Source organism: Habropoda laboriosa, unplaced genomic scaffold (genome assembly GCF_001263275.1).
Source record: "Habropoda laboriosa isolate 0110345459 unplaced genomic scaffold, ASM126327v1 scaffold81, whole genome shotgun sequence".
NCBI lineage: Eukaryota > Metazoa > Arthropoda > Insecta > Hymenoptera > Apidae > Habropoda > Habropoda laboriosa.
Genome location: NW_017100194.1, coordinates 347,493 through 375,116, shown reverse-complemented (window position 1 = coordinate 375,116; position 27,624 = coordinate 347,493). Strand labels below are relative to the sequence as shown.

Genomic DNA, 27,624 nt, shown 5'->3' with positions numbered 1-27,624 from the left:
TCCACTCATTTGTAAGGTTCGTTTCCTCGAAAAGAATGTTTACAACGTTTATCCCGTACTATCGATTCTTCACTTTTCCACGCTGATCGATCATCCTACCTCGTCTATTATAGGAAACTCTGTAAACGTTAAGTATTAAACATAAAGTGTATATATAAAAAATATAAGAATGTGCTATATCTCGATCTCCTACGACTCTGATTCAATATATGATACATCTGATTCAATTATGCGTACGCTTTATCATCTCTCGGATCAGATAAAACTTGTTCTCCGCTCGAAATGAGAAAATCTCACGTGATTGCTCAATTTCTTTTTTTTTATCGCGCAAAAAATTCGAATCACTTGTCGCGATTTTCCTTCTCGAGCAGAAGGAAATTTCACGAATTTCCTGGAAATTTTGCCAACAGGTCCGGGAAACGATCAAGCGTACGCACGTAAATTATGCGTGTGTCGTGTAAAAAATGGTCCAAGTAAAAAAATAAATAAGATACGGTAAAAACGACAAATACAAACGATTTCACGGTGGTACGATTAATCGATAAAAAGCTATCAGAAATCTTCTAAAAGTAGACAGAACGTCATTTAATAATCACTTGCACAGTACACATCGATCGAATGCAGAGGAGTAGAGTGCCGCGCGTGCCATTTTTAACGTTACCCGAGGTTCACGACTGCGAGTTACAAATCTTTCCAAAATCGTTCCCTCTATTCTACGCGAAAATATGTCCAACTGGTGAATTTAACGAAAGTAAAAAAATTACGATCGAATATAAAAAATTCCCGTTGTTTCTTCCTATTCAATTAAATATATACGCACACTTCGAACTCTATTAGAAAATATGTATGTACACATGTGCTCTTCCTCGATACAACGAAAATTTAAAAGGAAAAAATTCGTCCCTTCGTTTTTTTTTTTTTTAGTCTCGCTAAGAGCCCATCACTCTATACCTACAATTAAAAAACGCTCCCAGCATGTGTTTACGTCTTTCTTCAATTAAATCTTACGGTCTGAAAGAGTTACAAAAATAGTCTCGTATTTGTCTACTTTGCTACCTGTTCACTGTCAAATGCACGATTCTCATTTTTCTTCGTCCTTCTCAACGGAATGTGTATCACGTGTGTCGTTCGTTTTCAGAGAGGAAAAAACAGGTGAAACAGAGAGGAGATGAATTTGAATGACAATAGCGAATCCTTCATTGCGGTTGCGATAGCAAGAGATTAGTACGATCCTGACTAAGTCTATCTTGTTAAAATTTCTCTCTCTCTCTCTCACACTCTCTCGCTCCCTTACTAAATCTCAGTCATTCGGTTGAAAGGTTCATCAATCACAAGGGATCCCATCGACACGGTTTTGTGCATTTCTTCGCCAACGATACGCGCCACTTTTGTAACTTAGATCCGTGTCGTGGTTTATACACGATAATAATAATACTGATTCGCCTATTCTTCAGACGAAGATCGCTCGCGAAGATCGGCAACTAGACATCTAGAGTACCTTTTACTCACATAAAAAACAAAGAGGGGGGGAAAAAGAAATGCACGCTGACATTTTATCGCATCTTACATCGAGTACACTCGATTCTTTGCAATCTTCAATTGAAACTTCGCTTAATGTTAATGCTTGTTACCATTTCATGGTACTCGTCGGTGAGATCCGTTTAACGAAATGTCGTTTCGCGTACCATGACGATTGGAGAGAAGAAAGAAGATTCGAGTGAATCGCTAAGTGAAACCATAAACGAATGAAATGTTTTTGCCGTTAACTACGATAGAACGATAGTTTCTTTCCATTCAGAATTGCAAAGAACGTAGAGCGACCTGAATAAATCGAACGCCGCGAAATGTCCCTTCGTGGAATGTTGAATAGAGTTTCTTTCTGCCGAGAAACTTACCCCGCCCCTCCACGGTGTTTAAGTGGCGTTTCGTGGATCATTACGGTGGAGAATAGAAGTGTCACGTACCCGTTCACAAACCTCCGGGAATCGCGCTAAACGTATGTGTCTCACCGTTTCGATTCACATGGTGTACTGAGACAACTGAATTCGGGGAGTCGTCAGGTTGCTGGGTGGCTCGGGTCAAGTGGTGCACCAGGCGAGGATCACCTTCTTGAACGGCACAAAGATCGCTCGATCAGGCTCGCTGAAACACAAACGGGGAAAAAATTCAACTTTTCAGTGCACACACATTTTTCCTTTGTTTTTTTCACGTCGTATTAGCGGTTTCATCGTTGGCAACGGTAAAGAAATTCGTTTTCTTACGCGACGGAAAAGGTGGAACTTGGAAACTGAGTTTTCGTGAAAATATGAAGATATCGTTAGACATCTTCGTATCAAAATAAAAAATAACTCGGGAGTGTATCTTTTAATATTATTGAAACGTAGCGTTCTATGGTAAAAAAAGTTACTAAAATACGGCAATTGTTCTAGACCATCGCAAAAGTGTTCTCTTTACAGTTTACCACCTGCCCCTGTCAACACGAAGAAAGGAAAGTTACTCGTGAGAAATTCTATCGCAACGTGCACCTCGAAGAGACGGTATGCATTATTGCAAGGCGTAACAACGGTTACGAGAGTTAAGCGGGCAGCATGGAAAGAAAGAAGAGGGAAAAAGAAAAAAAAAAGGAAACCGACGACCGGTAAAAGATCAATGTTGCACGGTTTTAGTGCCGTGGTTTGCCTTTCTCAGAAGAATCGAAACGAAAACGCCACGTAACACGTACATTGTAACCAGTGGACCAGTTGCATGAGCCAATAAGTCATTTGCATTTTCCTTGTACTTCAGCTTTAAGAGCGTGTGCACTTGAATTTTTATCACTGTGTAAATTTCACGAAATAAGGTCGAGTCACGCAGTTCGAACAGGTTTGCGCTACCTTGTTTTCCACCTGAGCTATACATAAAAAATAGTTCTATAAGATCTCTCGACGACTGTTCGACTTTTACCCTACGTCGTGCCTTCAATGCGAGAGAAGAAATAAGAGAGAGAAAAAAAGAAAAAATGAGGAACTCTGCGTGTCGATTGAATACGGTTTAACATACTCGTAATTTTCCCAGCGTGAATGATATCTTCAAGGAGATCAACGCGAACGAGTCGTTGAAATATCAATGGTTCTTTTTAAATCTAACAATTTTATGAAACACTCTATTTTATACACATGTACATTTGCAGAGGATACCTCCGTAATGTAATATATAATTACAAAATTTTAAAGATCGACGAATAGTTAAAAATCCATAAAATCGCTAAAAGTAGATCCATAAAAACTAAAAAATCCTTTACTCCTGAATTCCGCAAAATTCCTCCCCGCAAAGGCGAATGAAAAGTACAGAAAATGCGTCTATATCAATAGAAATGCATAAAAATGCAAAAATCCCTTAGAAGATAATTCACAATGATAGCACAGACCAGAAATATTCCAATTAGCACAGTAACAAATCCTTTACTCGCGAATTTCTCAGAATTCCTCCACGCAAAGGGAAACAGAAAGTGTACCGAAAACTGAGGAGACAATAAATTTCCCAGACGTTCCCTCCCAAATCGACCGTGTCTTATCAAAACGGTCGAAAGCTCCGGGAGGAATTTCCCTTCGACTCTGTTTCCACGGTTCGAGTTACAAGACGGGTCTTGAAGTAAACGCATTGTAGGTACGTTCTCGAGATCAAAATCAGAGGAGGCACACTTTCAGGGACGACGATCGTCACGCGAGCATCTCGGACCAAACTTGGAGCGATTTTCCAAGGCTCCCCACAGACGGACGTTTCTCACGATAACGTATGTGACAGGCATGGCTGGCTATCGACCGGGCCCCGCGTAAACCCAACAACAGTTTCATCCACTCTCTGGCTGTCCGTAACTTTTCGACTGCCGCTATCTTCCGTTACGCTTTTATCGCTACTTTCGCGCTACTCACCGCGAGATACTTTTATTATCTTCTCCTAGATACGGCCTCCGCAGTCTAATGATCGCGAAATATCCTGTTTCCTTTCAGACACCTCTATATTTCCACGCTTCCTCGTTTCTTCGTTATGCAATATCTCACCGATGCATAGTTAACGTCATTCTCGTATTTTAAACCGAGTATTTTATTTACAGTAATAAACACAGGATCGATGGAAAAGATAAATTAAGACAATTTCTAAATAGTCTCTACTTCGAAGACTAGAATTTATCGCGATAAATTTTTGTAGGTTACATGGTAAAATTAGCTGAGTAAAACTCAGGTGTAACTTACCGTAGTGTTTTTTTTTTTTTTTTTGTAAGAAGAATGGAGGCTAAAGGGCTTTCACCATATTTCAAATATTCCATATTTAGTGAGGTGGAAAAGGATGGAAAGGAGGAGTTAATAATGGAAGCCAGATGCACTACTGGCTAAAAGTACACAGGTTCAACCCCATTTTCACACTTTCCCTAGGCTATGATTAAAACCGCTCGTTTTCCTGTTACACACGAAAATACCAATGAAAATAATGCTACAGCAAATATGACACAACGCGATATTAATAGAAGAAAAAGATGACATGAGAAAATACAATAACGTAATGCCAGGGGGGGATTATTAAATACATGAAAGTGTATATACGCGTTTCAGATGAATAATACATCGTGGCCGAATGAACATGTTACTCGGCGTTTTGTAACGCTTCGGTTGAAGTACTATGCAGAAACATAGTTACGAGAATAGCTCGGTATACCCATGGGGCTAATTATTTCCTGATCTTTTATGCGAAATTGCATGCGCCCTTATCGCGATCAAAATACATTTTAACGCGTGGTCTTAATTTGAATTTGTATTATAGTAAAAATTGGGTCAGCCAACTTTGCATATTAATTATTATTCATCCAATAACAATCTGCTGGTGCATTTTATGTTTTTCCCCAAAATCGTATTTTTCTCGTTGGACGAACGAACGATTCACCTAACGAGATATTGTACGAAGATATCGAACGATCGTGTATAATATAGAGCATTTTACATGGTCGTCTGTCTGTACTTTTCTTCTCCTTCCTTTATTTTTTTTTACTCTCAGACCAAGAATAGAGACAAACCTCCGTCGTATGATACGCGAAGCACATCGGCTAAAGTCTCCAGTTTCAATGCTTTTCCATTCTATGCATACGAACAGAATGGTACTTTTATTTCTCATTTGCTTTAAACATTCAGCGCAGACGTATTTCGAATAACCATGCAACGAATATCCTTCGTAAAGCCATGTGAAAGTATTGTGCGTAAAATTTGAAAAATTTTCAAAACTAACTTCGAACGCCGTTAAAGGAACATTAACGAAAGCTTCGTTTTCATAAACGTTAGTCGGAGAATAAATGTACGAAAGATGTCACTCTGTGTTTCAAAGGTATTTTCATTCAATTCACTCGATGTTATTCCAATTTGCTTTGTGACCAGAGCTCCGGCAAAGTATGCAAATTTCAATACTTGCGATCATTGTTTTAAAATACCAAAATGGTACCCTGTATTTTGACAATTAATTCGCTTCAACATTCCAAATCTTTCGCGCAGCATTCCAAATCTTACCGAGGTGGAATTATAAACGTTTCAACTTTTCCAATTATCATTTCAAATTGCTACAATTAAGGAGGCTGAAGTACCGTTTCTTGTTCGATAACTACTTCTTCGCGTTAGTTTTCTTACAATCGTGTCAAGGCTTGTAAAGAGAAAAAAGAAGAAATTAGCATTCTATATTCAATTTCTGCAATTACCATTTCAAAATGTCTCAATTAAGGAGATCGAAGTACCATTTCTTGTCGAATCACTACTTCTTCGCGCTACTTTTTCAAACGTTCGTGTCAAGGCTCGTCAAAAAAAAAAAGGAGATACAAAAAAAATGAATCACCGAGGAATACCAAAATATAATTCTATATTTAACGAGCATTTTGTCCCGATTCGATCGATAATCGCTTGAATCGCGTGGCGCGGAAGACCAGTCCGCAGGAAGCGCAAAAATAGCGTAGCATTTTCGCTAGGCGTTTCTAGTTTAAATATACAGCATATCCTCGATACGGAGTTGCATACGCCATTGTATATAAGCTCGCGACGTGCAGCTCGGATCTCGTCGATCTACGGCCACGACACGGTGGAGCCTGCATTACTTATTCATTGTGTTGTCGATCGACGAAACACTTCGAGCAAAAGTGCCATTACGATGAAACGTCGTCCGTTCACATGTACCAGCTAAGTATAACATTGTACATTTTAAAAGCTACTAGGAGTAAAGATATGAAGGAAACGAGAACTGATAACTGTATGGAAAAAGTTCAACTTTAAAGACTCGTACTTCTGATATTTCGATGAAAAGAAAAATGAGTAGTTTTCAAATTTAATTCGAAAAATTCTTCCATACGGTTTCGATTAAATTTTCTTCTCCATTTCTATCGTAAAGAAAATAACGTAAAACGAGTGCTCTGTTGGTGCGAACAGATTTTAACCCTTTGAGAACGACAGACTTATTGGAGACACGTATGTTCACAAAAAAGTATGAACGCAAGCAAGGAACTCGTACATTTCTGGGAAATAGAAATAGTTGACGTGGTCGTCGACTCGTGTGCGTCTATTTGAGGAACGTGTAATTTCGATGTGATTTCATTTCAGAAAAGAATCGAACGTAAGTCTTCCGTCGGTAAGGGGTCAATTCGCTCGGAGTAATTTTCGTGTCTATTTCGACGTAAGAAACGTATGTAAATTAGTAAGTGATTGAAGTAAAACAATCTACCGAAAGAAAGAAAAATGGTAATAACTTCTATAATATTATCTTCGAATCGATAAGAAGATTGGCAAGAAATCAAACGTTACTTTCATCAAGCATAATGTCATCATTGGTTAGAAACTGCTTTTAGTGAGGCTACAAGTCGGGCCTTTAAAGGCACTTTAATAACTTCGTATTGTAAAGTCTCTAAACTGGACATGTTTAATTCATAATAATACCGTCAACTACACTTTTTCCTTCACACTGCTTCGCTTGACCCCACAAACTTCCACAAAGCAAGCTTGTTTTATGGTATAATGAAACGATAAAACACATACTATGTAATTTAACTTCTTACAACTCTCGGAAATTCTATAGTATCTATAGTATCGAGGAAACTTCGAAATCGTTAAACGTTTCTGCGAAAGCAAGAATTTTCTTTTTAATAGAAGCAGATCTTAAATACACGACAAACTAAAAGATGTGATCGAAGGATACTTCGATCCTCGAGAAGATCACACCGAAAAGAAATCGAAATAGAAAGAAATTTCCAAATTTTCGACCGACAATGTAGATAATTTCAACAAGAGACACAAAATTCTTTACTATCCCATCACACCGTATTATTTCAATTTAACAGAATCTCGACGTAACGCAAAGAGCAGCACGAGCGAGCAAGCCTCCCTGTTTCTGCACACGAGAAAGGGTGTATGTATTTCGAAAAAATTTTTAAGGCCGCTTGAAACAGCCTCTGCTCGTTATCCGGCGGAAGTGAGCGAATTACCGTTTCTTCTGCGCTGAGAAACAATAGTTGAGAAAAGTGGCGGGGAGTTATCGAGCGGCGTTCATAGGGCGAACTTTGCATTCTTCCGCGGGAAAGAGAGAGAGTAATGTGCAGGCCCATATTCGCTGCGCTGCATGTGCATATACGTGCAGGTGCATGCGCGCGAACTTGCTATGCAAGTGAGAAAGAGAGAGAGGTGTGGAACAGAGAGTTTATCGCAAGCGGAATTGCTTTTGTCACGCAGCTCGTTCTAACGTTCGGCCTATTATCTCGGGGAAAACACGATGCAATTACGAAATTAAATACGTCGCCGGGTACGATTTGGAAAAGGCTCCTGCCGCTGTTGCTGGCTGCTGGTGGCGCTGATTTAATTGAGAACTCGCCCGAAGAAGTCGTGACAGGCCGTTTTGTTCTTCGATTGCCGGCACACCGATGGGCGGCACGTTAAAAGGGGAGGAACATTGCCAAGACGTGGAGCCAAGCCTCGTAAACACCGGTAACCGAATGCATCACGAAAGCTCGCGCGGCTAAATGATCACTATTATTCCACGTAACTGCAGAAATTCGAGCAATCTACTCGACGATCGGCGTGCCTCGTTCATACGCCGCTGAATATTCCTCGTTATGGTTGTTTCGTAAAACGTATCGATTATTCTTTTAAGTTTTCCTACTTCGGCAAGCTTTTTCAAAGTATTCGCGTGATTGTTAATTGTTTCTCGTGTTGCCTAACCTTGGAGTACTGATATTAATTTCTGGTAACGTTTATGGCAATATTGGGTTGTTTTTTTTTAGCAACCTTATTAGCATGAAAATTGTAAAAATTGTTTTTTATGAGATATTGATAAGTTGATTGAATCTAACGATATTTTTAAGGGGAAAATACGAAGGGAAACATATACGTGAGAAAAATACCTTGGGGCATTTTATTCCCCATGTTGATATTCTAGGTTTAAGAAAATTACGGTCTGAGTGAAGTAGAAAATAACAGAGTAAAGAAAAATTGTGGATTTTTATTTACACTCAAATGTACTTGTTACGAACCATGATTTTTTTAGACTATTTGGTCAATTACTTCGATAAAAAGTATTTAGCTTGGACGAATTTCGGCAAGACCTCGCTTTCCCCCGATTCGAAGTTGCAACGCACGAAGTACGAATTTGTTTTCAGAAGCAGAACGTTTCGCAATTTTCAACGAAGCTCTCCCGTTCAATGTCGCTTTATTTTCATAATTAGTTATCCGTGTCAGGTTTCCTAAGCGTTTCGTTAACACTATTTTCACTGCGGTAACAATGCAGAGTCGCGACAGTGGTATTGTGTTAATGGGAACTGCTAACTGCGAAAACGCGACCAACGTTCGTTCGATAAAAGGCCTCGTTATTGTTTCAGTGAAGCAACGAGGCTCGTTCCATAGAAGTCCGCGACTTGACGCACGAACCAGTCGTTTGTACAACGATTAAATTGTCGGTGTCATGCAAACACGGTGAACAGTGTTCGAAATGAAATACCATGGCAAAAATTTGTTTTTAAATTCGTAACAACACACCGTAGAAGGTAATAGGGAGATAATTGAAAATCGTAGAAAATAAAATCATGGTAAATATGAAACTCACCAATCGAAGAATCTTCTGCCGCAAAAAGTGCCATCGGAGTATCCGTTCAAGTAGGGTAACTCTACGCCCACGTGTGTTTCATCACGACCTGGTACAGGTCCCACGTATCTCACTCGTCCTTGAAGAACTTTACCCTCAGGCGATATAACCTTCACGAGATGGTCCAGTTTGAGATCTCTTGGTATCTGTCGAGATAATGATCACGGGTCGTGAACAGAAAAATCGTATTTCGCGTGGAGAGTCTTCCGCGAAGATGCGAATTTTATTTCGAACGAGATAAACTGTAGCAAAAGTGATTCAACGTGGACAATCGGAAAATTTGTGAAACTGTCATCAACGTTTAATTCATCGTTCTATCGCTAACACGTCCGGTGGCATTTAGGTCAATTATAACTCAGGACAGTCACCTGAGATAAAATTTTTCGTCGGGTAAACAAAGATACCTTTTTCACTCGTTTCTTGAACGAACAACGTGTAAAAGAAGACAAAGGCTTGGAGTTTTTTTTTTTTTTCAATTTTATTTTCACATTCCCGTGGAATTCTTAATTTCGAGCGCAAGCATGAAAAAGTTCAAGTGTCGTTACTTCATCTTCGCCAGGTTTTTCCATTAACCCGTTAACGAAGTTCATTTCTCGGTCAGAAATTGAATCTCTCTCGAGTATTTCATTAAGGATCAGAGAAACTTTTAATTGGTCACTTTGTTCCAGTTCGCGTGGAAGACGAGTATAGTATACTTTTCGTTTAATAAAGTTCCCCGAATAAGTAAATCGTTGCATTCCAAATATTCGTCGTTCTTTTCACAAATGAACTCTCTGTACTTAAGTTAACAAGTTAATAAATAACGTTACACCGTAAACTCGCGAAACTTTTAATATTCACCCGGTAATATCAATAATAAGCACGAACTTTTGCACAGTGCCTAACCGAAATTTCGAAAACAAGAAACACTGATTAAGAAACTTGTCTAAGTAAAAAATTTAAAAAAATTAAATTTCTCACTTGTGTCGCATCGATCTTTCCACGGTGAAAAATTTGCGTTATAGTAAGAAAAGAACCCGGAGCGAAAAATGTACGATTTATGCCACTTCAATAATCACCGGCACACTTCGTCGAACAATTCAGTCTCCTAACCGTCTTAAATGTCGCATAACCGCGATATATCCTAATAAAGCGTGGTACAAAGGCGAATACGCAGAGGCAGATATTAACGAAATTTACCTTTGGCAGGTACGGTCTGGCGTCCTGTGGAGGATGCCAGTCACGGATGAGATCGGGCTCAGAGTAGCGTCGCGTTCGTCTCCGCCTAGCTGTCTGTCGGTTCCAATAATCCGTACTGACGCCGCTACTGGATATTGTCAGCATCGAGTCGATGCTCCGTCGCAAATAATCCTCCGCTTCGTCGATCAACGATTCGGTTGAGTCGCCGCTGTTATCGCCGGCCACCAAATCCGAGCGTAAGTTCGGCAAACTGCCTCGCGTCATCGGACATTCTGCAAGCAAACGTATATACGATTGATCCTTCTCATCCGAGAATCCTTTTATTGCGAATTCGACACAGAGAGAAAATCACCGTAGAAGAATTGGGAGAAAAGATATTTTTAACTGGATTGAATAATTTTGGGAGAAATTTCGATCGTTGACGAGTACAAGGGTGTCTTATTGTGAAAATGTGACAAGATAAGGGAACAAGGGATGTTTCTGAAGTTTGGAGATTGTGAATAGGTGACTTTACTGAACTCGTCCACAGGCGCACGTGTCTTTTTGACACAGAGAGAAGTGTACTTTTGGATTGCTGTGAAAATCGTTAAATTGACAGTGTTATTTTAATGTAACGTGTGTATTTTAGAAAAAAGGGGAGTGATTTTTGTGACGACGTAAGATGTTTTTATGGGGAGTTTAGTTTTGCAGGAGCAGAGAGTTGATCGAGTTGATACAAAGTACTAAAGCAATATTAAAAAGCACCGGCGTAACGTAGATTAGTTACGATCAAGTTACTCGTTCGTATCCTATAACGTTGCACGGAAACTCGAACCCGCGATACGGCTCCATTCAATGCAAGGCTGCTGCGCGCGATAGGAGGCTAATTTAGAGTGGCTGAGCTTGAAATTCAATTAATCGTAACCAGCGTGTCTCTTCTGAATTGTTGCAAATGTGGTTTACGACAATCTGTTCTTATTAAAATTAACTCTTCAAGCATCGTTTGTATCGGAACCGTAGATAAACAACCCTACTATTTCCTACTTTTCTTCAATTGACAGAAGAACCGGGTAATTCAAAAATTAAGATGAAAAATAGAATATTGGAGAATGTAAAGAATTAGAATCTATCGTCAACTTCTGTATATTTTTTAATACATTACCAACCTAAAGAATTGGAGTTGAGTAGATGTCTAAGATTGCTAAAGAGATTTGAATCGAAAAAGATGGAAGAGTGGTTCATTTTATCTAACGATATCATAAAAAAAAATTTCTTGGAATAGCGATAAGTGGCCTAAGTGATATTTTTCGAGATATACTCTTTCATACTGTGACAACCAACTTCATTTAGCTTGAAATTTTTTAACGTACACCACTTTGACACCAAAATGAAATATCATTGGTCTCGTAATCTTAAGAAAATAAGACGTTCCACAAACTCTGTATATCTCCGATTGAAAAAAATGAAAAATAAAAATCGAACGTACCTTGAAAAGTGACTTTCGATCGTGTCCTTTTCGGGACGCTTTTCGAGGTCTTCGAGGACGCGGCAGGCGGATTCACATGGGTAGGCGAGGACGGCATGGACGACCAGGTAGGTCTTGGGGTAGAAGTGGCGACAGGAACTCTCCAGGTGTCGAAGGATGCCGCGGTCGCTCTCCAAGAGTGTCTTCGTGATGGGCCACCGACAACTTCCAGTCCTGGCGACGGTATCGAAGACAAGGAGCCACGATACCGAGAGGAATAAAGATCGGTGGACAGGCGACAGTCGCATGGACTGGGAAGTCCTGTGCTGGGGTTGCAACGAGGCCAAAATCCTGCCGGAGAGCCGAGCGATTCGCGTCGGTGCACGTCCGGTGTGCGGAGACCGCAACCGCGAGAACTGAAACAAGTCTGGAGAGGAAAAGCAACATGAGCGATTATAATCGTTCTCAAGTGGTTTAAAATGTTCTTTCGATCGATTTATTAAAAATATTCAATCGGTGTTAATGTTCCTTCAACTTGGTTGAAATTGACAGATCGATTTCGTTCGATCCTCAACTTTTGTATATAATGATCAAGAAGAAAGAATTGTACTAAATAGTAAAAGAATTCATAACGTAATTGTTCGAGCATTATTATCTATAACGAAGTTAATTAATCTAATTGCGAGGAAACAAAGTGTATCTGAAGCTTCGCATGCGCCAATCTGATACAGAACATTGGTAACGTGAATTGTTTAGAAATTGATCGGTGATAATGGGTGAGAAGAAATTCAAATTGCCAGAGCTTAAGAGGTATTTATGCTTCAGCAAGGTTTTATTAATAATCCCTTTCCCTGTGTTGTTAATAATGACATTGTTAAAAATAAAGAGAAGTGAAAGCCTGGCGAGAGAGAGAGAACTCCAAGGTAAGGATGAAATTATTAGGAAAAATTCCCATGTATGGATGTGACAAGATGGTTGAAATGTTATTCTTCTCCCGTGCGACATTGAATCGCAAGTTCTTCCCGTTGAAAGAGAAAAAAAAATCCGCCGATTGATTTTTCGAACACAGAGAATCGGTTCCACGCATTTTGTCGACGCGATGCGCATTGGAAACCGGTAGTGTTGTAAAGAAACAAGACGAAGACAAGCAATTAGTCACCCATGTTGGCGAATAGACGGTGGAATTGCGACGGACGCCAAAGTAAATCACATTAGCTTCGTTCGCTCGACCTTCTCCCACGCACATTGTAAACCTTTTTCCGTGTGTGGTCCACCCACAGATGAAACGTTTGTTATGCGTTTCAAGAATAGTCTACCACGTTGACAGTTTATTACGTACAGTTTCCACACACATTCTTGCATGCGTTCTGATTGTCTTCTACGTAATACCCATGAGAAACGGTTTCAAAGACTCTCGCGCCTTTGCTTTGACAGAAAAGTGTTTCAGCCTTTCGTTAAGAAATATCTTAGTTTAAGTTCGTGAAAATTGATCTCTTTTTTTATTAGTCTACGAGATAATTTAGAGCGGCTGATTGCAACAATTTTACGTCAGGATATGTATGTAATTATGTTAAGAAACATTTGTCACCAACATTTTTCCCTCGTATGTAAACCTGTTGTTTCATTCAACGTAATAAATAAAGAAATTATTAGACACCAATAAAATATTATTTTATTATCCATTAGTTGTGCGTACAAAATATTCATTGGTACCTAAAATGTAACGAAAATTCCACCCGGTACAACAAGGTATCTCTAAATGAAACTATAAGATAAATCACTACATAGGTAATCGAAGAACAAATGTACCAAACTAGAAAACTACTGCATTGAAGTGGAAACGTATTAATGTGTAGATATAATAGCAACAATCGAAACCTGATAATATAAAGTGAATTCAATTAGTAGGAAACCTGCGATCAGTTAGATAATGGAAATCGATTTGACTGATACGAAAATGAGAACCACGAGCACGTAGGATACGTACTAATTACAATACCAAAATTCATACGATTCAATAAGATTCATCCCCGGGTCAAGGATTTCGAATCAGACTACTCCAGATCGTGGAACCTTGAATCAGATTGCTTCGAGATTGTAAGCGCCTTCACGTTAAGATTCATCCTTGATTATTCCAGGGTTAATAGACCCCTATTTCCGTGGTCAGAAGTTATGCAAACTCGAGTTTATAACCTCAGAGTCGTAGGACTTTAAACTCGAAAATTCTGGAGTTATAGAATCCACCGTGGATCATTTAATATCGTGCGACTTTAGAGCCCGAAACTTTGGATCCTGGCCTTTAGATTCCAGATTCTATATAGATCTTCAAACTCTCGATTCAAACTGTGGACTACGAATTTTCGATTCTGGATTCGAAACTTTCGACTTTGGACCACAAATCCTGGATCTCAGATCATGGATCTTGAGGTTATCGAAGGCAAAAAATCCCAAAATCCAGAAATTGTCCAAAACGTTCCATTTTGTATTTGTTTAGCTTAGAATTGTTCAGTTTGAATCTTTCAACACGCCTCCCGTTATACCGGAATGATCCAATTGGAGATTCTCGTCTCCAGGATTATCCGATTCGAGTTCCACGTCCCCCAAATCACCCAATTCAAATCCCACGACACTGGAGTGACCTGATTCAAGTCGTAAAACCTCGGAATGGTTTCGATTTAGCTTCCACGCTCTCCGAGTGATCCGATTTGGCTTCTCGGAATCTATCACTATCGGGCATCATAATTTCATGACATCGCAGCTTTTACTCTTTCACACAAGGATGAACTAATACTTCGCAATTCACGTTTATCGACGATAAATATTCTTTATTTTATTTCTCAAGCTTGAAACTTTAACCAAACTCCATGATTCGTGCGAACGACCAATTTATCGTACACTTTTCCCAATAAACTACTATCGTTATCTCTTCTCTGCCACAAAATAATACTACGTTACTCGTGGCTACAAAATTATGAGGATTCTGATCCCAATTCGGATCCTACCTGTGCGTGTGGATCGTGGCAGAGATGATCGGCGCTTCTGGACAGCTCCGGCACCATACTTGTGAAATTGATGTCCGACAGCATCACTCTTCTGGCTTCTCGGGTCTTGTCGGACAAACGAAGTCTTCCAGACACCCCGGCCGGCAGAGCAAATTTACTGGGTAACGTGGTGAACGTGTGAGCCACTTTGTGCGCGAGATAGCTCTCGGAACGCCAGTGAGCTGGAAGAGCAGAAATATCTGTCTGGGCGCCAGATTCTCGTCTTACGCCGCTGATTCTGTCCATCACCGGTCTCAGTGGTGCAGCACTCTTTCGTCGACTGCCTGTTAGTGCTTCACGGTGGATGATTGGTCTGCAAAGGGAATAATTATTTAACTCTTAACGCGCTGGAGCGATAAACACTTTCAACATTCGTCGCAACATCGATAACGAAGAAAAAACATTAATTTTTATGCTTATGTAAAAAGTATCAAGGTATTCGCACAAAATTGAATTGTTATAAAAACAGAAAATCTGTAGGGTATGTTTGTCAGGTTTTTCTGGTGAGTTATGACTTAAAAGGAAGTTTATTCGAATAGGAAAATTGTGAAGCGAATGGAACGATTCGTTGAACACCTTTAGGTGTATTATCAGTGTCGTGTTAAAAGATGGCGAACGTTAAACTCGCAATAACAGAATTTCACATTGAATTACGGCCAACTTTGAGCCATTAACAGCTCATCATTGACTCTAGAATGCCATTAGACCCTGGACCAACAGTAGCTTTACGAGACTAATTGAATTTCCAGTCTTGTGATTCGGTCAAAATCAAAGCCAATTTCTGATACGACACTTTCCTAAGCAACTTTGAGCCATTAACAGCTCATCATTGACTCTAGAATGCCATTAGACCCTGGACCAACAGTGGCTTTACGAGACTAATTGAATTTCCAGTCTTGTGATTCGGTCAAAATCAAAGCCAATTTCTGATACGACACTTTCCTAAATTCACTTGCTCGATGAATGAACTCTACCTCGAAGAAAGAGACAATAACGAAACAATAAACGAACATTTCGTGGGCAAAATTAAAGATTAAAATTGCACAAACGAAGAAGCACATTGTTACAGTAATGCAATGACTATATTTTAGCTACAAATGGACTTAACGCGGCACAGAATAAAACGATGAGCAGACAACTGCGTTTAATAAGTGGTAACATAATTAAATTGCATATACAAGCAACACGTGTAGATACGAGTATGAGCAGGAAACATGATTAAAGTGTCGTTACGTTTTATGTGTACGTATCAGTTGTTACTACGATGCTTCGCATCTGGCAAATTGCGGTGCGCTAAAAAAGAGTTGGAAGTAAGTGAAAACGTTTTATAGCTGTTAAGTACCCAGCGGCTAATTAAAGTACTTTCGACGAATACATGCATATATTGGCGTGAGAGTCTTTCATCGGTTGAAGAGCTCTACGAGATGTAAAACACCCGTACGAGCCTGCTATATCGCTCTTTCCTGTCTTTCTTTCTTGTATCAACTACGAGAAACCTATAATGTTCGATCAATTCCGCCCTTAATTATAAAAAGAAAAGCATACCTCAGAGAAGATTCGTGAAAGTTAAAAGCCATCAGATATGTCTAAGAATTTTCATACAAAGAATGGTCATTGTATTTGAACGTTTCAACGTAACTTGAACAAGGAGACACGAAGAGCAACAAAACTCTCCGACAGACCCACCGATGTCACAGTGCCGTACAGATTCAGTAGAAAGAACCTACTGTGCGCAACAGACGTACAAGCTGAAAAGAAATCGATACACAGTGAACGGTAAAAAAAGCCACCCGTTACCTGTAAGCGGTGGGTGGTGCAGCCAAAGTGTTCCTCCTGACCGCGTGTCTGGTGATGTGTTCCGGCTCTTCAACCACGCCGCACTTGCTGATGTCTGTCTCGACCAGCACCGAACACTGCGACCACATTTTATTCAGCCTGGTGTTAGAGCTCTCGTCGAATCTGTCCACGCTCTCCTCACGATCGATGCTCGAACTCTGCGAGGAAACTGCCTCCTCGACAGAACTGGTCTTCTCTCCGTTGCAAACCAGAGATTCACCTTCAGACGACTTAGTGTACTTCAGCAACACTGGTTGACCAGTGGGCGCAGGCTGTGGCCAGGATTCTGTCTCGGTTATAGAGACAAGATCCTCCTGAAGACCGAGGTCCCGACAAGTTTCATCCGTCGTGAATATCAGCTCGATGTCGTCGAGCTCTTCGGACTCATTCTCAGACTGATCGTTCGGTTTCGGTTGATCGGCAGTTTGATTCTGACGTTGTAGTTGCTGCGACACTTGCGTGTCTGGATTATCGCTGAATACCGAATTATCACCGTCCGAGACGGACTTGAGACTCAGATCCTCGAGATCTTTCTCTGGTACCTCCAAATGATCAGCCTGCGATTCATTCACGTCCTCTTCTTCGATGTCTTTCGACTGTCTGTCGATCAAAGGGGACGTCACCTCGTTAGCAGCAGTAGCACTTTTCACCGTATCGTCCAAACTGGCACCGGACAGTCGCGATTTAAGCATTGCGTCCTTCGACATCGTGCACTTAGACTTCTGATCTCTGGATTCCGATTTGGTCAACGATACTGCTGCATCACTTCTCGATGTTTTCTCGAGCGTGCGTGACTGCAAATCAGGATTCTCGTTGTCAGTGACGGTGGCGTCCGCGTCGATGATCGGTTTAGATGCCTCCGGCACGTCCTCCGCGTCGACTTTGTCCCTGGACGCGTCCATGAGTACGCCTGCTTGCTCTGACAGACTGATACCGTTCACGGGGTGAGAATGACAGCGAGAATGCGACCGCGTATGCACGCTACACGTGGTTATTAATAGGTGCATCGAGAACGGGACGCGTTCCTTTTAATTAACGCTAACGCCGCGGAGCATCGCCGTTTAGCGATGCAAGCTGTTAACTACCAAATTACGCGAATCTGCTCGACCATTGTCGTGAAAAGTTTTAACGATCAACGTGGATAATTTGGTTTTTTTGTTTTTAACGAAAATCATATGTAAATTAGAAATACGTTTTATCACTTTGCACACGTGGATTTCGTCTTTGCTCGTGGCGATTGTGTTAACTCCCGGAGTTACGAAATCAAATCTCGGCATAGTATCGAAAAATGATTTGCATTCCTAAAATTTCATTTCTCTTTCCGTCGTTTCTACTCTTCGTATATACGAGACATTTCGCGTGATTCGTATGCGATACAACGTCGAGGTGTTTTATATTTTTACAATTACATATTTCAGAGAACAAGGGACTCGTCTGCAATTCCTCGATAAATATCGAAATTCAACGGAGGAAATATTATTCACGAGCCGCGAACAAAGTTCTGTTGAAAGAAGAAAAAAAAAAAACTATGAAATATAGGTTGGTCTATACGAAATACGTAGAATGATTTCGAAAAGCGTAGATGAAACTGGGAGATCGGCCGTTACAAAGGAAACGAAATCCGCAAACGAACAGTTAATTGCTCACAGAGACGCATTTCGAGACTCACTCTTTGACGTCCTCTACTGCGAGTGGAAAAAGACGAGCCTGAGGCGGCGGGCTTGTGGCAGCATCACTAGAAAACTCACTGTTCCTGCTTAGGATCTTCCGCCTAAGAACGTGATTCTCGAGAGCGAGCCTCTCGACGACGTCAACGTAGCTCTCGCCAGAAAAATCACCGACGCTCTCCTTAAGACGGCGAAGCTCTTCCCGCGAGGAATCCAGAGCGGAGCGCAGTGATATTACAGTCTAGAAAAGTCATTAAAAAATCACATTTACCAAAACTCTATTGAATATTAAATTTTCATTGAAAAAATCGAAATATTTTAATTATGTTAACCTTAACGTTAAGATAAGGTGCCAGAAATGAGGCATTTCGTATTTTCAAAGAAATTGTTCTTATTATTTACAATAGTGCAAGTTACATTTTTACCGGAGAAACAAGGAAAGTGAAAGAAAGTAACTAAAGAATATTAAAGGGTGAAATACTGGAAGATCTTGATCAACTAACAATAAGTTAAATGTACCGCGGTGATTATGAAAGATTATCTCGAAATGAAAAATATATCACTTAGGCCACTTTCTAATCACCGGATGAGATAGAAAGAAAAACAACGTGCCATTAGTTTTGAATGTTGCTCTTCGGTGGTTGGAAATTTTGTTCACGGTGAAAGGTTGCCGTGACAAAGCACGTTTAAGTGCAAAATTGACAAAATAAAAAGAGAGAAGTGTAAGAAGAAGTGTGCAGATATATCATAAGAAAAGATAAATTTCCTGTCGTGCAAAAAGCCTATTATACACACAAAATATACTTTCAATCATTTCTCCTCGAGTCTCACGACTACCCGCTGAGTTTAGATTTATGCGACTCGTTTCGGTCCCGGTTAAGCCGGTTAATCGGGGTCCTACGGTATTATGAAGATCTGAAGTTTAAAAAAATTCCAAAAACGTTCGGTGGTAAAAGATTAGAAGTAAGGTGAAAGATCTCTGAACAGCGTATCGGGTAACATTAACCTTACAGAATTGTAACGTCGTTTTCTTAACAAAACCCTCTATGCCTATCATTGGCAATGCTCCAGCATTAGTAATCTGACGAATAGACAAAAATTTTTTTTACACATCTCTATTATCATATCGTGTGTTGTTGAAAGTTGGTGAAATTGCCAAATGATTAGAAATTGTTTTATTTCGTCGTGCAATTACAGGGACGACAATTTGTCCCGACTCGTCACGTTCGAATATGAAAGCGGAAACTCGTGTCGTAAATCTTTGAATCGACAATGATATCTGTGATTACAGAGTTAATAACGCCGTACCAAGACAAACCGTACACGCTTTCTAAAGCAAATGGAATCTCGAGGGAATAACGACAAAGAATAGACCTACTAGGCGCTCTTGAGGGAGAAAAATGTCGGCGAAATCTTAGCTTTAAAGGTTATAATGTACGTGGTATAAATTGGGCAGCTTTAACGGATGGTTATAAACAGCTTTCGATTCGTCGATCCTGAAAAAAATTGACTAGCAGCAAATGTATAAAACGTGATTCAATTTCACGACAAGATTTTTTACACAAATGTTTAACAACTTTGCATACTTTACGATTGTAAAAAGTAACGATGAATTAAAAAAAGAAAGAAGTAAAATAAAGAAGAGAAAAATAATTAGATTTGAAATGTACACATTTCTAACTTCACTCCCGGATGATTATCGTAAATAATATAAACATTTTGTAACATCGTGAAAGATACTTCGATAGTGCAGAATCTGAATTGATCAGACAAGACAAATGACATATACCCCTTAATCCGATCGGCCTTGAACGTATATAAAGGAAACCCAGCATCATGGACTACCCAAGGTCAAGGGATCACGGGGGTAAAAAGATCGAAGAAGAATGAATAGCATCGAGTACATGAAATCGATGGCTCAAGTAAGGGTGTATAATGTTACCTGCTCCCTTGCCAAGCGCCGTGTCATCTAACCAATCATACGTATATATATGCACACGTGCACGTAGGGAAATAAAGTGAGTCAACGGTGGCATGTACTTTATAACAGCATTTCTCTTTTTATATAAGAAAATTAAACTTGATTTGTGCTGTAAAAGATAAGCATTGATTCTAATTCAATGGTATATCATTTTCTCCGCACTGCCAAACAAATGTTTGTAGTATACAAATTTACGTCGTATTTACGTCGTATTTACGTTTTAACAAACCGTACTTCACTACGTAGAAAAAGCGGGAAAATATCAAATAGTATTAGGAAAATAGGGAGGAATAAGATGAACGCAAATCGATAAAAATCGAATTGTTATAATTAATTATAACGACATTGGTTAACATGAATTAATTGAATTGTTGCGGTTCAAACCTGATGCAAAGCTCTCACAACGTCCAGTCCGGGGATTCCCGGGGATGGCAGGGTAAGCTGCAGCCCCTGATGGTGAGACTGCCGGCCAGCTTCAGCTTCCATGCCTCCTCCTCCCCGCCCGATATTTCAAACGAGATCTTGCCACCGCCACAGATCATGCCGAAACCGTCTTTCTCTTTCTCCGTTTCACCACTTCGGTTACACGATCTCACCGATTCGAATCGATCGCGTTATTTCCGTTATCGCACACACTCGAGACCAGCAATCGATTATTCCCTTGCTCGAGCTCGAATCTTTAAAGGAAAGACCGAACGAACGATCAGATGATGAAATATCACAAACAATAGTCTTAATTCTTTCTTTTACTTTACGAAAAGGATGCGAAATCGAACACAAAACAACAAGAACACCCTTAAAATATAACGCTATAAATAAAACCGAAAATGTCAGAGATAGTTAATACACGGGACGCTACCTGCTGCGTTATTTTAGACACGAAATTAAGAAGTTAGGTAAACCATGATTTCTTAAGACGTCAACTTCAGACACGTAAAAAAAGAACGATGTAAGAAATCTGTCGATGATGTTGTTTATGGACAAACAATAAATGCGAAGCATAGACTATAAACAAACATCACACTTTTTCGTCGTTGCTCGAAATACTACCTTTTTGCGTCGTATATGAGTTTCAATGTGTCGCGAATTTTCTGCGCGCTACTTTTGATTTCTAAATAATTTGCGTGATATAATTTCGTTAGTATACGTGGTAAATTATCTTTTAATGGATCTTTTAATCTTTTGAATGGAATAATCTGTTTCTATTGTTACATTGAATAGGCATGATATTTATGTGAATTTGATTGCTGATAAATATCATGTCTTTAATGTACTGCGAAAAATGAAATCTATCGAGAATGTACAAATGCGAAGTTGTACAAAATAAATTTAAACGGCCACAAACCAATGCTTAAAAAGACAATTATTAAAACTGCGTTCAGAAAATAAGAGTTTTTTTCTTATTTAACGTAAGATTAGATTAAAACTTACTTTTTATACAAGTTTTTTAAGTTGCATCGAGACGATGATATGAATCGAATATCAGTCAAAAAAATTGCTAGTTTTCTTTAGAAAATGACGCCGTAGTTACTACGCGTAATACCATACGGATTGATTCACTTTTACACACGCACTTTATCGTTCACTGTCCGGAATATACTACTAACGAGAACATCGTTTACGACGATGCTTGAACAGTGTTTTCCAGTAAGCAGTCATTGTTAGAACTACTAAACGATACTAATCAATATGGAACAACCGGAAGGTTTAGAGACACCACTTTAAGCGTGATCGCTAAGCGTTTAAAATCTATTAATCCTATGTAATTATACTTCCTCAAACACCGCGATTATCATTTAATCCTGAGTTTTCTTTTTCTGTATACACAATTCACCAAAATCGTTTGATTAGAGTTTTCATACCAATTAAAATGTTCGCTTATATTTTAATCTTAAATATATGGAAAATTACTTTTTTGTAAGTACGACGCGGCAGAGTAATTTTCATACGAATGTCAACAATATAGCTCGAGCTGTCACTTGCCCTTTAATGCAGACGACGGGATAGAAATACATACCCAATTACCAGGCTTGCCAACGTTATGTGATGCTACTCACACGACAAGGGGCATTTTCACTAGGAGATAAATGGCAAATATCGCAAAACTTAATCATTTCCTTTTGTCACTGCACATATTGGCGCGGATACAATAACAATTTGAGCTTAAGTTAATATCATTTTATTATCATATATTTACAAAACATAGTACTCTTGTGCTTTTATATAACAAAAACCAAACTTGCACATTATAAGGTGAATTAACATTAATATAGTTCGAAAATTATTGTTCCATTGAAATTGTTACTTTACCTTCTTGAATTACTATGTATGGATAATATTATATGAATAATTTAATCATTGCAAAATAAATTCATTTTATTTACAAATCTACCCTGCAAAGTTATTTGAAAATCAAATATGCTGCCGGAGTAGTAAGAAACGTGTATACATATATACGGCAATCTGTCCGCGCAAAGTTCGGTTTTATCCGATTACACACGAGTGCACTATTATTCGTGACGTTGACATTACACTGTGAATAATAACAGTTAAAAAATAAGAGAAAAAAGAAGAAGTTTCTATAAAAACGCAGTAAGGACGTAATGTGCTTTATGAGAAGTGTATTCTAATTGAAGAAGTAGGTCCACTTCGTAAGGATGGAATATAAAACAAATTTAAGCATTTCACTTGTAATTTTCCTGCATTTATCCGTGTTAAATTGTACTCACTTGACAAGAACTTATTTTAAAGATGTATCCAGGAATAATGGTGAAAGTATACCAAATATTAGTTGGCTATTCAGCAATTCTATTGACAGTTTCGATAGGGTTAAGAGAGCAGTCATAGCCAAAGGCGATTTATCCGATGATAGTTTCTTAAAATTTATTAAAAGTTCTAAATGTCGAAAAAATTTGAATAACTTGTGCGGCAATATAAGTGAAAATAACGATGAATTAATGTTGTTAGAGTGTATTCAAAACTTTAAGGTATAACTTTTAATTACTCATAATTAATAAAAGTTATTTTATATGACAGAGTACATAATGAAGCAGCCAAAAAAAGTTATTAAGTTTTTTAATGATTTCTTTATTTTACAGCCAACTGAAGTATCTGGTATTGATGATGAATGTCGTCAAGCAATTTGGGTATACATCTTAAATATTACTGATAATTTAAATATAGAGCGTTTAGCTAAAAGAACTTGTGGCAAAGAGTTAGACTTGTTGGATTGTTCTGCCTCTGGTGACAAACATGGAGCATATCTCTCTTGTTTAATTGATCAAAGGGAAAAAGTAAAAAATCCACAATGCATTACATACATTCAAAGATTAGAATGGATTGCATTTAGCGATTTTAGAATTATAACACCATTTTCTTCAGACTGTGAAAATGATATTAAAAAGTTTAAATGTGATAATAAACTACCATATAGAGACATATCTCAAGGACAAATATTAGCTTGTTTACAAGAACATGTCAATGAACTTCAACTTCAATGTAAAAGACACATACTTCATGTGTCTGAAATACAAGCTGAAAATATCAACTTGGATCGACAATTATATTTGGCTTGTGAAGAAGATCGTACAAAATTCTGTCCAAGTATTAGACCAGGCAGTGGTCAAGTATACAAATGTTTAATGCAACATAAAACAGATAGAGCTATGACATCAGTATGTCAAGAACAGCTCACAAGAAGAGGAAAACTAATAGCATCTGACTACAGAGTTAGTAAAGGATTGGTTAAAGCTTGCAAAGATGACATTAAAAGTAATCATTGTAGAAGACCTGTATTTGAAGATAAAAACATAAGACTTGCACAAATTCTTCTTTGTTTGGAATCAGCAGCAAAAAATGGTAGTAAAATCGATAGAGATTGTCAAGCTGAAATGTTTGATCATAGAAAACTTTTAATGGAGGATTATAGATTATCTCCTGAAATAGTAGATGGATGTGCTAATGATATTACAACATTTTGCAATAGTCTGGAAGTTGGTGGAGCAACAATTCATTGCTTAATGGAACATACTAGAACAAAAAGAAAAAAATCACGAGTGTCCAGTAGATGTAATAATAAATTGAATATCATTTGTCATAATAATAGTTAGAGGAACTAATAATGGAAGCTGATGCTGGAGAAGATTGGAGAATTGATCCAGTTTTACGAGAACAGTGCCAACCTCTTGTCAATTTAGCTTGCAGGGATGTAAGAATTATTCTATTAAATATGAAAACAACAAAAAAAAAATCTAATTGAAATTTAATTAAATTACATAAATAGTAATATATACAATTGAATTTAAATCTAGATGCATGGAGGTGATGCTAGAGTAATATCCTGTTTAATGGAACAGCTTGGTACAGAGAGAATGACAGAAGCTTGTGAGACTGCTTTAGTGCAAGTACAATATTTTGTAGCTAGAGATTTCAAATTGGATCCGCAATTGTATAGAGCATGTAAATTTGATGCCACGAGATTATGTCATGCAAGAAACGCGTGGGCTAGTGATGGAAAACAAATGGACCCAGAACGAGGACCCCTTATTTTACCATGTTTATATAGACATGCATATCATCCTCAGAAAAATTTGACAGTAAAAATTTACTATAAATAAACTTATGAAGTGCTTCAAGTAAATTGTATTACATGAAAGCTAAAAATTTATTCTTGAATTAATTTATTTCAGTTGAAAACAGACTGCCTTGAAGAAATTAGACGTGTTATGCGACAGAGAGCAGTAAACGTTGATTTACAGCCTGAGATTGAAGAAGTATGCTTGAATGAGTTGGCATCATTTTGTTATGACAAAACAGCAAAAGGAGAGGAAATATTATGTCTTCAAGATAATCTAGATCGGTAATAACAGATGCATTCCAGTATATGGAAATTTATATTATATGTTTTTAATTCATGTGTTTGATACGCAGTTTGACTAAGAATTGCAAATTAGCAGTTGGCAATTTTACGGAAGAACAAGCCGAACGCGTCGAATTAAATCCAATCATTTCTGCTGCATGTCAACACATCATGGAACGTCATTGTGAGGTGGAGTAAAACTTAAAAAAAAAAAAAATGAATTAAAGTATTAACAAGTTATGTTTATATATATGTATAGTGCTTAGTTATATTTATATAAGATATTTCAAAAACAGGAAGTATTAAAATACGGTAAAGATGAGGGTGACATGATGGAATGTTTAATAGAACACAAAAACGACTTGGATGTACGATCTGATTATAAGTGTAAAACAGCAGTGGAACATTTCCAATTGATATCATTAAAAAATTACCACTTTACATATAAATTTAAAGAGGCTTGTAGACCTTCTGTTAAAAGATGGTGTCCAAAGTAAGTACACTTATAATAAAATATTTTCAATGTAACAGACAAATTTTTAGCACAAAGAAATGTATATATTTAATATTTAGATCGAAAACTAAAGCGGAAGTAATAGAATGTTTAAGTACAATAGTGCAAGAAGATATAATGAAAGACACACAGCATCATATACCAAAAGAATGTAGACAACAATTAAGAGCACAACTTTATCAACAAAGAGAAAACATTCAATTTGATCCTATCTTACAGACACAATGTACAACTGACATCAAACAGTATTGTTACAATGTTGAACCAGGAAATTCGCAGGTATCGCATTTACATACCCTATTGAATTATTGCACTTCAATATTTTCAAATTTTATATTAATATTAATAAAAACATAACCGTTTTAGATCCTCGAATGTTTAGCCGCACATAAATCAAAATTATCAGATGCATGTCACAAACAATTGTTTAAAGTAAGAAAACAAGAATTTCAAGATAGTTCAAGTGATTTTGCTTTATTAAATAGTTGTCACTTAATGGTAAGGCAGTTCTGTCATGATATTAGTCGTTCACAAGCATTAGATTGTTTAAAAAAATATAAAGACGAGCCAACATTTGATGATAAATGCAAAAATATTGTTATTCGAAGAATGATTGAACAAAATACAGATTATAGATTTAATACTGCACTACAAACAGCATGTTCATATGATATCAATAAGCATTGTAAAGAGGTAAGTTTAAAAACATCTTATCCATAATGTGTCATTGCAGTCTTATTGTATTACTGTATGCGTAATTTTTTCCTCTTAGGTTTTACTGCACGAACCTACCGATAAGGAGCTTGAAGGGAAAGTTATAAGATGCTTAAAAATTAAATTTCGCGAGGCCAAACTAACAACCAGATGTGAGCATCAAATGACTAACATACTTAGAGAAGCAGCTTTAAATTATCATTTAAATCCATTGTTAGCTACAATGTGTGCACACGAGGTACTTTATTAAAATATTTTCGTAATAAAATTTGTTTAGTCTAGTATAATCATTATTATTTATTTGGAATAGATTGAAACTATCTGTAGAGCAGATGAAAATGATCCTGGAGCAGTAGAAGAATGTCTGAAAATGGAATTTAATGCTGGTAATAGAGTCATGAAAGAAGAATGTCGTCTTGAAATTGCCGACTTAATAGAAGAAACAAGAGCAGATATTAACGTTGATCCTTTGTTACAAAAAGCATGTGCTGTTGATGTTAGTAAATATTGCAGTGACGTTCCTCAAGGCGCAGGCAGGCGTACGTTAAAAAATTTTTACATAAATATATATATAAATTTATAAATTTATCTCAACTATTGATAGTATCGACTCAACAAAATGTATATATATATTTTTTTCTTTTTTTTTCTTCTTTTTTCAGATATCATGTGTCTACAAAATGTATTAGAAGACAGTAACAAATCTTTACAACCTGATTGTTTTAAAATGTTAAATACAAGGATTGAAATGTTTAGAAATGCGGCAAAGGTAATAAATTTCATGCATTTTGCGTTATTTAGAAAAATGATGAAGTAACAGCTAAAAATGTTTAACACATTTATTCAATCATAATATACTCCATGATATATGTGTACATTTTTATTTTTAGCTAATTCTACCAAATTCGATACAAGAACTATATACATCGGTAAATCGATCTCCTGCAAGACGATACTTTATGATTGTTGCGTTAACGTTAATTGGCATAATTTTCATCACCGGTTTATTTTGTGGAAGAGTGACGAGACGAACAATGATAATGAAAAATAAGTGATAAATTATAGTGAAAAAAGTCCGTCCTCGAAGATACTCAATCGCTCTAATTAAAAAGAACAAAATCACGATAAAGTAAACATCGAAAATTAAAAAAAAAACAAAGTGACTATACTGGTGACCTTTCTGCAAGATATCAAACTGTGCAAAATATTACCGGACAAAAAATAGTAACTTTTTTATATTTTTTTTTAATATATATAA

General features: G+C 37.8%; 2 protein-coding genes across 2 annotated transcripts; one reads left to right on the top strand and one right to left on the bottom strand.

Annotated features, from left to right (window-relative positions):
• Window positions 1-1,930: 1,930 nt before the first annotated feature.
• LOC108570274 lies at window positions 1,931-20,766 on the bottom strand. Its single transcript, XM_017932110.1, has 8 exons — window positions 20,665-20,766; window positions 18,302-18,540; window positions 16,594-17,559; window positions 14,758-15,109; window positions 11,777-12,182; window positions 10,312-10,583; window positions 9,094-9,278; window positions 1,931-2,142 (listed from the first exon to the last, which is right to left on the bottom strand). Exons 1-8 carry the CDS (start codon window positions 20,764-20,766, stop codon window positions 2,079-2,081), a joined length of 2,586 nt encoding a protein of 861 aa, XP_017787599.1. The 3' UTR covers window positions 1,931-2,078.
• Window positions 20,767-22,937: 2,171 nt separating this feature from the next.
• Window positions 22,938-27,536, top strand: LOC108570258 (Golgi apparatus protein 1). The gene is given in 13 exon segments (XM_017932090.1): window positions 22,938-23,267; window positions 23,379-24,383; window positions 24,386-24,487; window positions 24,591-24,875; window positions 24,969-25,138; window positions 25,210-25,327; window positions 25,435-25,631; window positions 25,712-25,931; window positions 26,019-26,345; window positions 26,425-26,604; window positions 26,677-26,905; window positions 27,029-27,135; window positions 27,257-27,536. Coding segments are annotated over 13 exon segments (3,435 nt in total). The 3' UTR covers window positions 27,422-27,536.
• The last annotated feature ends 88 nt before the right edge of the window (window positions 27,537-27,624 follow it).